The sequence below is a fragment of the Liolophura sinensis genome, chromosome 1 (genome assembly GCF_032854445.1).
Source record: "Liolophura sinensis isolate JHLJ2023 chromosome 1, CUHK_Ljap_v2, whole genome shotgun sequence".
In the NCBI taxonomy this organism is placed as follows: domain Eukaryota; kingdom Metazoa; phylum Mollusca; class Polyplacophora; order Chitonida; family Chitonidae; genus Liolophura; species Liolophura sinensis.
In genome coordinates this window covers 719,955-733,339 of record NC_088295.1, presented here as the reverse complement: position 1 = coordinate 733,339, position 13,385 = coordinate 719,955, and the positions used below count along the sequence as shown (strand labels likewise).

At 44.7% G+C, this 13,385-nt stretch overlaps 1 protein-coding gene across 1 annotated transcript; it reads left to right on the top strand.

Moving 5' to 3' along the window:
• The first annotated feature begins 4,004 nt into the window (after positions 1–4,004).
• Positions 4,005–11,495, top strand: LOC135481993 (cysteine-rich protein 1-like). Its single transcript, XM_064761801.1, has 4 exons — positions 4,005–4,189; positions 8,229–8,323; positions 10,737–10,794; positions 11,057–11,495. Exons 1-4 carry the CDS (start codon positions 4,150–4,152, stop codon positions 11,092–11,094), a joined length of 231 nt encoding a protein of 76 aa, XP_064617871.1. The 5' UTR covers positions 4,005–4,149; the 3' UTR covers positions 11,095–11,495.
• The last annotated feature ends 1,890 nt before the right edge of the window (positions 11,496–13,385 follow it).

Below are 13,385 nucleotides of genomic sequence, written 5' to 3'. Positions count from 1 at the left end.
TGACTGAGGAATCCAGCAATTCCCGGCACAGTGATGACTGAGGAACCCAGCAGTTCCCGGGACAGTGGTGACTGAGGAATCCAGCAATTCCCGGGGACAGTGGTGACTGAGGAGCCCCGCAATTCCCTCTCTAATGAAGTCCGCGATTCCACCAGAACCTCGTCTGTTCTTGTATCATAGATGAAATAATTGTAAAATGACATATTTAAAACTGCATGCCAAAATATAAATTACTGAACAAATGAATTGTCTGAGATGCGATAATCCTGTGTCTTTATCTCGACAATGATGAATCAATTTTCTTTGAGGTTTTGGGTGGGGGTGAGGTGTAGGTGTGCGTGAATGTGTGGATGTGGGCTGCGTTGCTTCATTTGGAAGTTAATAATCGTCCCATGAGGACAGTAGATGTGTAAACATGATTTTCAGCCGGCAGATACACAGCCGGCAAGGTAGTGCTTCACGCCTGGTGGACAGAGAAAGGTTCAGGAGCTAAATGAATTATGTGGAAGAAGCCCTGGAAGTGAAAGACGCGAATTATTAAAGCTGATGAGAACAAGAACAGTGTGTAAAACAACTGAGATTTGGTAGACCCCGATCTGTTACTACTGGTGAGAACAAGAACAGTGTGTAAAACAACTGAGATTTGGTAGACCCCGATCTGTTACTACTGGTGAGAACAAGAACAGTGTGTAAAACAACTGAGATTTGGTAGACCCCGATCTGTTACTACTGATGAGAACAAGAACAGTGTGTAAAACAGCTGAGATTTGGTAGACCCCGATCTGTTACTACTGATGAGAACAAGAACAGTGTGTAAAACAGCTGAGATTTGGTAGACCCCGATCTGTTACTACTGATGAGAACAAGAACAGTGTGTAAAACAGCTGAGATTTGGTAGGCCCCGATCTGTTACTACTGATGAGAACAAGAACAGTGTGTAAAACAACTGAGATTTGGTAGACCCCGATCTGTTACTACTGATGAGAACAAGGGTTGTGTTTAAGAAGTTTTGAAAGTGGAAGACTCCGAACTGTTACAGCTGATGAGAATAATGATCATGTGTAAAACAGTATAGTTATGTTAGACTTCGATCTGTAACAGCCCATGAGATCAAGGACTATGTATAGGGCAGTTTGGAAGTGGGGCACTCCGAACTTCAACAGTTGATGAGAACAAGGATTATGTGGAAGAAAGCCTGGACGTCGGAGACCCCGAACGAAGTGTTACAGTTGATGCGAGCAAGCCTTATGTACAAGAAAACCTTGGCGTGGGAGACCCCGGTCGAAGTGTTACAGTTGATGAGAACAAGGGATATGTACAAGAAAACCTGGACGCATCAGACCCCAATTAAAGTGTTACAGCTGATGAGAGCAAGGTTTATGTACAAGAAAACCTGGACATGAGGGACCCCGATCGATGTGTTACAGTTCATGAGAGCAAGCCTTAAGTACGAGAAAACCTGGACGTGAGAGACCCCGATCGAAGTGTTACAGTTGATGAAGACAAGGGTTATGTACAAGAAAACCTAGGCGTGAGAGACCCCGATTGAAGTGTTACAGTTGATGATTACAAGGCTTATGTACAAGACAGTTTAGAAGTGAGAGGCCGCGATCGAAGTGTTACAGTTGATGAGAACAAGGGTTATGTACAAGAAAACCTGGACATGAGAGACCCCGATCGAAGTGTTGCAGTTGATGAGAACAAGGGTTATGTACAAGAAAACTTGGACGTGGGAGACCCCGATCGAATTGTTACAGCTGATGAGAGCAAGGGTTATGTACAAGAAAACCTGGACGTGGGACACCCCGATGGATGTGTTACAGTTGATGAGACCAAGGGTTATGTACAAGAAAACCTGGACGTGAGAGACCCCGATCGAAGTGTTACAGCTGATGATTACAAGGGTTATGTACAAGAAAACTTGGACGTGGGAGACCCCGATCGAATTGTTACAGCTGATGAGAACAAGGGTTATGTACAAGAAAACCTGGACGTGGGACACCCCGATCGAATTGTTACAGCTGATAAGAGCAAGGGTTATGTACAAGAAAACTTGGACGTGGGAGACCCCGATGGATGTGTTACAGTTGATGAGAACATGGGTTATGTACAAGACAGTTTAGAAATGAGAGGCCGCGATCGAATTGTTACAACTGATAAGAGCAAGGGTTATGTACAAGAAAACTTGGACGTGGGAGACCCCGATCGATGTGTTACAGTTGATGAGAACATGGGTTATGTACAAGACAGTTTAGAAATGAGAGGCCGCGATCGAAGTGTTACAGTTGATGAGGACAAGGGTTATGTACAAGAAAACCTGGACATGAGAGATCCCGATCGAAGTGTTACAGTTGATGAGGACAAGGCTTATGTACAAGACAGTTTAGAAGTTAGAGGCTGCGATCGAACTGTTACAGTTGAGAACAAGGGTTATGTACAAGAAAACCTGGACGTGAGAGACCCCGATCGAATTGTTACAGCTGATGAGAGCAAGGGTTATGTACAAGAAAACTTGGACGTTGGACACCCCGATCGAATTGTTACAACTGATGAGAGCAAGGGTTATGTACAAGAAAACCTGGACGTGAGAGACCCCGATCGAATTGTTACAACTGATGAGAGCAAGGGTTATGTACAAGAAAACCTGGACGTGGGACACCCCGATCGAATTGTTACAACTGATGAGAGCAAGGATTATGTACAAGAAAACTTGGACGTGGGAGACCCCGATGGATGTGTTACAGTTGATGAGAACAAGGGTTATGTACAAGAAAACCTGGACGTGAGAGATCCCGATGGAAGTGTTACAGCCGATGATTACAAGGATTATGTACGAGCAAACCTGGGTGTGAGAGACTGCGATCGATGTGTTACGGTTGATGGGAGTAAAGCGTATAAACAAGAAAACCTGAACGTGGGAGACCCCGATTGAAATGATCCAGTTGATGAGAGCAAGCCTTATGTGACAAGAATTGTGTGCATATATTGCTTAGTCATATACTTAGCTATGACGCATTGCTCAGAGTGACAAAGATACGCGCCATTTGCCTTCAGGATAACCGGTGGGGGCTGGGGTGGGGGGTGTTAGTGGGGGGGGAGGGGGCTCATTTGGTTGGCGCTAGCGCAGCGTAATGACCCAGGAATCTCTCACCAATGCGGTCGCTGTGAATTCAAGTCCAGCTCATGCTGGCTTCCTCTCCGGCCGTACGTGGGAAGGTCTTCCAGCAACCTGCGGATGGTCGTGGGTTTCCCCGTGCTGTGCCCGGTTTACTCCCACCATAATGCTGGCCGCCGTCGTATAAGTGAAATATTCTTGAGTGCGGCGTAAAACACCAATCAAATAAATAAAATAAATCAGGAAAAAAAAAAAAAAAAAAAAAAACATTTTGGTATGGCAAAGGACGTGTTTTCTAACAGTTGGTTTATATTTAACATAGCACCAGCCATCAGTATTACCAGTCCAAATGTCAATTAGTTTACCTATGTGTATAGTTGGAGATTATCAAATCATTTACCGCTGTGTGAGTGCGAAAAGCGGCAATTTGAACTTTATACAAGAGACTACTACAAAATATACAAGTAAAACTTTATTACAAATCGTTACAAAAGATGCAAATAAGGCTTTATAACAAAGCGCCACAAAAGATGCCAGTACAGCCTTATTAGAAATCGTTACAAAGATGCAAGCAAAGTTTTGTTACAAATCGCTACAACAGATACAAGTAAAGTTTTATTATAAATCCCCACAAAAGATGCAAGTAAAGCTTTGTTACAAATCGCATTATTATTGCAACTGCTGTTCAAGAAAGAGATACATCATTCGTCCATGTATAGTTCTGCAAGCCTATGAAAAACCCTAGCCTGACGGTCTAGTGAAACCGTGATCAATGAGCATTTACATGACATCAATATTGATTACGCCCCTGTGAGCGACTGCCTTCTGACAGACTCGATGACAGGGATGTAAGTATCGTGTGCAAAATAAATGAGCCGTGTGCAAAGGGAACGCTGAAAAGTTAGTTTACTCAGTGGGCGAGGCAATCAAATAACTTGGGCCTACTGATAGAGCCGAAACCACTGACTGATATCCATACAGCAGCGCAAGACAGCGAAGACAAGAGTCACAGTGCCAACGCTAGAAACGTCATCATGCCGAAGTGTCCCAAGTGCAACAAGGAGGTATACTTCGGTAAGTATCAGATAATATGGCAGCTAAATGTAGGAACACACCACTGTCTCCACTGCAGTTTAAACTGTTGACAGAATCTCGCAACGACACGGACGATGCTGATCGATCGTCCGTGTGTAAGAAAAGACTAGGAATGTGAAAGTCTCCACTGAGACATAAGATAATCGCACTGGAGCGACTTTTTCTACAGATGACACTCATGTCAGAGGATTATCTTTGGTTGTTTATTCTAGCAGGATATGTTATCATGCACAACAGATGTTGCATGATTGCACGTGCACAATCAGTCTAGTTGTTGTTACCATACATGATGGCCAAACATCACATGTGTAACATTCCATTCCAGATGTTGTTAACTTAAAGTGGCACATATAGAATCAAAAGTTCTTCTTTGCCCTGCGCAGAAACAGGCCTATGTATGTGATCAGAACATAGAATCTGACATGTATGTAACTGCCTATACATCGGCATGCCATGACGCTAGAGGGCTAGTGCAATTATCATCCAGCTGTCTAAATTGAATTAATTACCCATCCATGTAGCTTTTCCTGGACGGAAATGATTGAACAGTGGACTGTACAGATACGCCCGGATTATACGACCTGTACACAATGAACTCAGTTCCATGCCGGGATGTTTGCCACTTGTCCCGCGTCCTCTAACAGGTCAGGATATATCGGCTGGGCTTGGGCTGCACTGGTTGAGCTGTTTACACTGTTTTGTGCTCTGACTCAACTTCACTAGGCAGGTCGCATAATACAGTGGGTAGAGGACTTGCTCTAGCAACAGTCTCAGGCGAGTTTATGTGTGTCATAAAATGGGTGTGGTCAAACCTGGTTGTGGAGAAATATCAGTAGTGCACCTCCCAACTGTCTGCATGTGCCGAAACTCTGAGAGTGTCAATGTATTTTTATCAGTCGGGCCACACTGGGGTCCTCTAATTGCTATCCTATGCTATGCCGTTGTCCATAGCTATATACAAGCCACTACAGGAAGATTGTGCGACTGCTGAGTACAGGAGAAGAATGCGCGCAATGATGTCACCCGTGTCACGCTGACCTCCACGACTCAATACTTCAGCGTGAACTCAGGCTTCTTACACGGGTGAACGCAGGTACAAATACCTGTTGGTGGTCATTTAAAAAATGTGTTAAGCTTATTGACGTCTACTTTGGGCCGGACAGGTCACCACATTTGGCCTGGGTCACGGGCTCTAGTTCAGGGGGATACAGCCTTTATTAAGGATCTTGAAAAAACAGAACTGTGGATTGTAGCTTTCTTCCAAAGAAGACAGAGGGGAAGATAAGCACCTTAACAATGCATATACAAATAGTACGTGTTCAAACAGTTCATATACAAATGCTGCGTGCACAAGTAGTGCTTAGATACAAATAGGGAGTGCACAAACAGAGCATATGCAAATAGTACACATAAAAACAGTGCATATACAAAAAGTGTATATACAAATAGTGTATACACAAATAGTGTATACATACAAATAGTGCATGTACAAATAGTGTATACATACAAATAGTGCATGTACAAATAGTGTATACATACAAATAGTGCATGTACAAATACTGTATACATACAAATATTGCATATACAAATAGTGTATACATACAAATAGTGCATATACAACTGATGCCATAGGCCGTAATATTTGCACAGTATTTGTTCCAACACAAGGGGGCCTCCGTGGCTCAGTTAGTGCGCTAACGCAGCGTTATGACCCAGGAGCCTCTCACCAATGCGGTAGCTGTGAGTTCAAGTCCAGCTCATGCTGGCTTCTTCTACGGCCGTACGTGGGAAGGTCTGCCAGCAACCTGCGGATGATCGTGGGTTTTCCCATGCTGTGCCTGGTTTCCACCCACCATAATGCTGGCCGCCGTCGTATAAGTGAAATATTCCTGATCACGGCGTAAAACACCAATCAATCAAATAAATAATAAATAAATGTACCAACACAAATGAAACACTTCCACATGTGACAGGCCTTAAGAAGACAAGAAAGGATAGCAGTATCTATACAAATACTAAAGTACTTACATGTACAACGGTGTCAAGTCTAAACGGACGCATATACTCCACAATGCGGAAAACCATACAGGCATAAATGCACAAATAAGAGGGAAAATCCACAGTATAACTGAGTGTATGACGAAATATACAGAAAATTCCACAGACAGGGTCCATGTACTAATACGCACTGTGTACACAAGAGCACAAATTAAATATACAAATTTAGACTGAACAAGTGCTCGGTGGAGATATGATATAACGTAGCCAGAGGCTATAAAAGACACCAAAATTCAGTACAAAAGGCCTACTAAAGTAACACACAGCATCCAAAACTCTCAATAATTCGTTCTCCTTTCTTCTCTTTTGACCTGCTTTCGACTGGTGTAGTCTGGTGTAGACTGGTGGAATTGTCTAGAATAAGAAAATTCTCGAACACTTGCTGTAAACAAACAGGCCCCGAACTGAGGGTATTCTGGAACATTCTAAGGCAGATGCAGACAGCTGGCCCTGAACTCAGCATATGTAAACAGTGGCAAGCTAAATTTAGAAGCTGACGGCAGTTGTTCACATAACAATGTACAAAGCTGATGCAGATTTGGGATACCTGATCACAGACATTCGTCGCCCGCGTAATCAGCATCATTCGATATTCTCGGATGTGCAGTAGGATTCTGGTCTGTGTTTGCTGTTTGAGCTGATCGTGTTTCTAAGACGTAATACTGTGCACACTAGCTGAGATCGTGTTTTCTAAGACCTATAAACCCAAGCACATTATCTGGAATAGTTTTCTTAGACCTAAATCCGGGCACACTGGAATCGTGTTTTCTAGAACCTAAACCCAGACATATTGCTAGACTGACAATAGCTTTAATCGTTTTTTTAAAGACCTAAACCCATACACGCTAGAATCATGTTTATTAAGACCTAATCCTAGACACACTTAAATCGTGTTTGCTAAGATCTAAACTAGACATACTGGAATCCAGGAGCCTGTCACCAATGCAATATGTGTGAGCTCAAGTGGGAAAGTCTTCAAGCAACCCGTAGATGGTTTTGGGTTTCCCCTCGGGCTCTTCCTGGTTTCCTCCCATCATAATGCTGGCCACCGTCGTATAAGTGAGTACTATTCTTGAGTACCGGTACGGCGTAAACCACCAATCAGATAAATAAATTACGAAGACCTCAACCCAGGCATACTGAAGTCGTGATTACGAAGACCTCAACCCAAGCATACTGGAATCGTGATTACGAAGACCTCAACCCAGGCATACTTGAATTGTGATTACGAAGACCTCAACCCAAGCATACTGGAATGATGTTTACTAAGATCTAAACCAGACACACTGGAATCGTGTTTTCTAAGACTTAATCCAGGCACTCTGGAATTGCGTTTTCTCAACCCGTGGTCAACGTGCCAGCGCGGTGCAATGACCCAGGAGCCCCGTCACCAATGCTGTCAGTGTGAGTTAAGTGGGAAGGCCTTCAAGCAGCCTGCAGGTGGTTGTCGGTTTCCCCCGCGCTCTGCTCGGTTACCTCCCATCATTATGCTGGCCGACATCGTATAAGTGAGTACTGGTACAGCATAAATCACCAATGAGATAAATCAATCCCAAGTGTTACGGAATAGTCTGATATGCCTAGTAGGTTCGTAATATGCGCCGAGCAGAATTGTAGAAGAGTCTGATGTGTCAGATAGCTAAGTGCGTGGTAGACGCTACACAGTATTGCGGAAGAGCCTGGTGTGTCTGATTGGTGTGTGGTAGGCATCGCGCAGTGCTATTCCTGCGTGATAGATCCTGCACACTGTAGTAGGAGAGCCTGAAGTGAGTTGCGAGTGTGTGATAGGCTGTGACCGAGTAGCACGGTGTCGATTTTTTCTTGTGAACATGTATACTTGCTAAGGCTTTGCGACTTTAAGGTTTGACATGGAGTTTGGAAGCAGGTATCTAAAGTTTATTCGTAAGAATGATGGTTTGAGAACGGCAATCATAAATGATTTTTGTTATTTTTGTTGCAGCTGAGAAGGTGACCTCCATAGGGAAAGATTGGCACAGGCCATGTTTGAAGTGTGAGAAATGTGGGAAGACACTTGCGGCGGGAAGCCACGCTGAGGTAAGTGTGTATGTGTGTTGGGGGGTGGGGTGGTGTTGAGAGTACACTGGGCAGACTTATATATAAGCAAATACGATAAGCAGGGTCGTATGTCCTTGGAAAACGCCAAACTCATAATTTCACTCACTCAGGGTTTTATGTTGTGTAGGCATGCCGGCCTTCACCTACCTTTTTGAGGAAGTAGACACGACGAAGTCACCCTGGGCTTTTCAAATGAAACTCTTATACAAAGTGCATGTATGTATTCTAGTGATGTGTTTCTGGGTACATAACACTGTGGGAAAGTCTGGATAGTTTGAAAAGTGTTAGTTTCCCACGCCAACCACTTTGCTGGAGAAGAACATTTTGTAAAATACACAAAGCACAAAATTACAGAACATTCACGAACACTGCTTTATATTTGGTCTTTCTGCGGAATATCCATATCTGCATATGACGTATTTTTATGCGTTTGTGTCGTCCGGAAGAAAGGTAAACAATTGAAAAGTACGAGATTAAACACCAGTCAAAATATTTATTTTTTGTTATACGCCGTACTCAAAAATATTTCACTTATACGACGGCGGCCAGCATTATGGTGGAAAGAAACCGGGTAGAGGCCGGGGCAAACCCACGACCATCCGCAGGCTGCTAACAGAACTTCCCACTTACGCCAGTCAAAATAAATAAGTAAATGGATATAATAGTGCATACGGAAACTATAGGCCTCATGTGCAGATCCTGCTTCATATACAGCTTCCCTAGCTAAGGGAGGCGGATGTGCAGATCATGCTTCGTATACAGCTTCCCTAGCTAAGGGAGGCCGATGTGCAGATCATGCTTTATATACAACTTCCCTAGCTAAGGGAGCCTGATGTGCAGATCATGCTTCATATACAGCTTCCCTAGCTAAGGGAGCCTGATGTGCAGATCATGCCTTATATACAACTTCTCTAGCTAAGGGAGCCTGATGTGCAGATCATGCTTCACATACAGCTTCCCTAGCTAAGGGAGCCTGATGTGCAGATCCTGCTTCATATACAGCTTCCCTAGCTAAGGGAGCCTGATGTGCAGATTATGCTTCATATACAGCTTCCCTAGCTAAGGGAACCTGATGTGCAGATCCTGCTTCATATACAGCTTCCCTAGCTAAGGGAGCCTGATGTGCAGATCCTGCTTCACATACAGCTTCCCTAGCTAATGGAGCCTGATGTGCAGATCCTGCTTCACATACAGCTTCCCTAGCTAAGGGAGCCTGATGTGCAGATCATGCTTCACATACAGCTTCCCTAGCTAATGGAGGCGGATGTGCAGATCCTGCTTCCTATACAGCTTCCCTAGCTAAGGGAGCCTGATGTGCAGATCATGCTTCATATCCAGCTTCCCTAGCTAATGGAGGCGGATGTGCAGATCCTGCTTCATATACAGCTTCCCTAGCTAAGGGAGCGTGATGTGCAGATTATGCTTCATATACAGCTTCCCCAGCTAAGGGAGCCTGATGTGCAGATCATGCTTCATATACAGCTTCCCTAGCTAATGGAGGCGGATGTGCAGATCCTGCTTCATATACAGCTTCCCTAGCTAAGGGAGCGTGATGTGCAGATTATGCTTCATATACAGCTTCCCTAGCTAAGGGAGCCTGATGTGCAGATCATGCTTCATATACAGCTTCCCCAGCTAAGGGAGCCTGATGTGCAGATCATGCTTCATATACAGCTTCCCCAGCTAAGGGAGCCTGATGTGCAGATCATGCTTCATATACAGCTTCCCCAGCTAAGGGAGCCTGATGTGCAGATCCTGCTTCATATACAGCTTCCCTAGCTAAGGGAGCCTGATGTGCAGATTATGCTTCATATACAGTTTCCCTAGCTAATGGAGGCGGATGTGCAGATCCTGCTTCATATACAGCTTCCCTAGCTAAGGGAGCCTGATGTGCAGATCCTGCTTCACATACAGCTTCCCTAGCTAAGGGAGCCTGATGTGCAGATCCTGCTTCACATACAGCTTCCCTAGCTAAGGGAGCCTGATGTGCAGATCATGCTTCATATACAGTTTCCCCAGCTAAGGGAGCCTGATGTGCAGATCACGCTTCATATCCAGCTTCCCTAGCTAATGGAGGCGGATGTGCAGATCCTGCTTCATATACAGCTTCCCTAGCTAAGGGAGCCTTGTCATCTCTGACCACCACATTGGGTAATGCTTGTTCGCGATTAACTTTCAATTGCCTCGTATTTTTGTGGGGTGAGGTGGGGGAGGGGGTAAGTCCGTTGGTCGACGTGTATTTGCGGGTGATTTGTTTTGTCAGTAGATTTGTCATCTGCCGGCTCGAAACTCGGAGTGGACACAGCCAATCAGAATATGTGCTACTAGTATATCAAGAAAGTGGGCTCCCTACTAACTATAACACTTTTACTAATATTGTTTATTTAAACAGAGAGATGGGAAACCTTACTGTCACAAACCCTGCTATTCTGCGCTGTTTGGACCAGGAGGTTAGTGTTTATCGCCGCAGTCCTGTGCGTGTTTACTCAATCAGTTACACATTTCCAGAACTGAATATAGATTCTTTTATTGATTGGTAAAAAGGAAAGACGTTAATAATTGTCTATATATGAATTGTTTTGGGGCAACAAATCATTGTGTATGGTTAGAAGATTGTTTGATAAGATTAGACCTTTTACACTAACTATATTCTCAATAGTTTGTGCCTTGTGTTTATAGCCATGTCATATGGTCTTGATTTTTTGTTTTCAGGTTTCGGCCATGGCGGAACAGAAAGTTATAAATATTAGGTATCTTGTAACTTTGTGAACACCTCTGCCGGGAACCAGTTACCGATACCAACAATCCCTGTTCTCGACAAGAACCTTTGGCTGATATGGGACCAAATATTACCATTCCTTTCTTCTAGGTTATCAGAATGTATATTTAACCTCTTTCCATAAAGCCTTATCTTTCTAATTACTCCATTGTTATTCTGTCGCCTCTTGACTTATCTCACGTGATGAAGCGAATAAACATGACTGTGTTTTTCTATAGCTTTTTGCATAGTGTTTTATATGCATATTAAACCCGGCATTGTTAGACGCTATATGTCCTTCAGGCTGTGTGTTTTAGATTTCACATATTCGACATATTCCACGTCAAATGCTTGTTCAACCTTAAGCAATAAAGTTTCTTTATTCTCATTTCATTTTACGTTTGTTTGGATTAACTTAGCATTCTAGTAATATGTGAATATTTGTTTGTTTATTACATGTAATTCGATTTGTGTTCTCAAGAATATTTCCTTTACAAAGGGCTACCAGCACTGTGATCTGAGGAAACCGGGTACAGCTCAAGATAATCTCACGACCATCCGCAGGTTGCTGGTAGCCCTTCCTTGTTACGATTGGAGAGGAAGCCAGCATACTTTGGACATGAACTCAAAACGATCGCATTGGAGAGAAGCTCCAAAGTCACTGCACCGCGGTGACTTGCCAAGAACCCAGCCACAGAGTCCCCATTTAACATGTTGGATCAGGGCACAGGACCCCATTGACTTTCCATAAGCGACAATGTTAACGTTTAGCGCTGTAACTCAGCCCCAAACATTCCATGGCCAATAAGCTTTGGTGCACACCTGGCCAAGCCTGTCTTCTTTTGTCATCTCGCCCAGAATTTCAAACTATCATCATTAAAACTCATACCTGCCAAAAACTGTGCGCCCTTGTGTGGCCATAGCTGTATATCAGGTTTTTGGGTGGTGGCAGCTGTACAATGCGCCCGTATGGCCACAGCTGTACACTAGATTTGTAGGTGGAGGACAGTGTAACCAGGAGCTGTACAGTGCGCCTCGAGTGGCCACAGCTGTACCCTAGATTTATAGGTGGAGGATAGTGTAACCAGAAGCTGTACAGTGCGCCCCATGTGGCCACAGCTGTACACTAGATTTGTAGGTGGAGGACAGCGTAACCTGGAGCCAAACATCGTGCTTCGTGTGGCCACAGCTGGACACAAGATTTGTGGATGGGGGAAAGTGTAACGACAAGCTGTACAGTGCGCCTCGTGTGGCCTCAGCTGTACAACAGGTTTGCGTGTGGAGGAAAGTGTAACCAGGAGCTAAACATCGTGCCTCGTGTGGCCGCAGTTGTACACCAGGTTTGTGGGTGGAGGATAGTGTAACCAGGAACTGTACAGTGCGCCTCGTGTGGCCACAGATGTACATGAGGTTTGTGGGTGGAGAAAAGTGTAACCAGGAGCTAAACATCGAGCCTCGTGTGGCTGCAGCTGTACACTAGATTTGTAGGTGGAGGATAGTGTAACCAGGATATGCACAGTGCGCCTCGACTGGCTGCAGCTGTACATAAGGTTTGTGGGTGGTGAAAAGTGTAACCATGAGCTGTACAGTGCGCCTTGTGTGGCCACAGCTGTACATCAGGTTTGTGGGTGGTGGAAAGTGTAACGACGATCTGTACAGTGCGCCTTGTGTGGCCACAGCTGTACATGAGGTTTGTGGGTGGAGGAAAGTGTAACCAAAAGCTAAACATCGTGGCACGTGTGGCCGCAGTTGTACAATAGTTTTGTGGGTGGAGAAAAGTGTAACCAGGAGCTGTACAGTGCGCCTTGTGTGGCAACAGCTGTACATCAGGTTTGTGGGTGGAGGAAAATGTGTCCAGGAGCTGTACATCGTGCCCCTTGTGGCCGCAGTTGTACAACAGGTTTGTGGGTGGAGAAAAGTGTAACCAGGAGCTGAACTATGTGCCTCGTCTGGCTGCAGCAGTACACGAGGTTTTTGGATGAAGGAAAGCGTAACCAGGAGCCAACCATCGAGCCTCGTGTGGCCACATCTGTACCTTAGGTTAGTGGGTAAAGGAAAGTGTAACCAGGAGCTGTACATTGCGCCTCGTGTGGCCACAGCTGTACACCAGGTTTGTGGGTGGAGGAAAGCGTAACCAGGAGCTAAACATCGAGCCTTGTGTGGCCAAATCTGCACACCAGATGAGTGGGTAAAGGAAAGTGTAACCAGAAGCTGTGCATCGTGCCTCATGTGGCCACAGCTGTGCATCATGTTTGTGGGTGGTGGAAAGTGTAGCAAGCAGCT

Bases quoted from the DNA above. Each gene is read 5' to 3' on its own strand.
- LOC135481993 (XM_064761801.1), top strand. From the start codon at position 4,150: ATGCCGAAGTGTCCCAAGTGCAACAAGGAGGTATACTTCG. The intron at 8,324-10,736 runs GTAAGTGTGTAT...TTATTTAAACAG, and splicing joins CGGCGGGAAGCCACGCTGAG to AGAGATGGGAAACCTTACTG. The intron at 10,795-11,056 runs GTTAGTGTTTAT...TTTTGTTTTCAG, and splicing joins TGCGCTGTTTGGACCAGGAG to GTTTCGGCCATGGCGGAACA.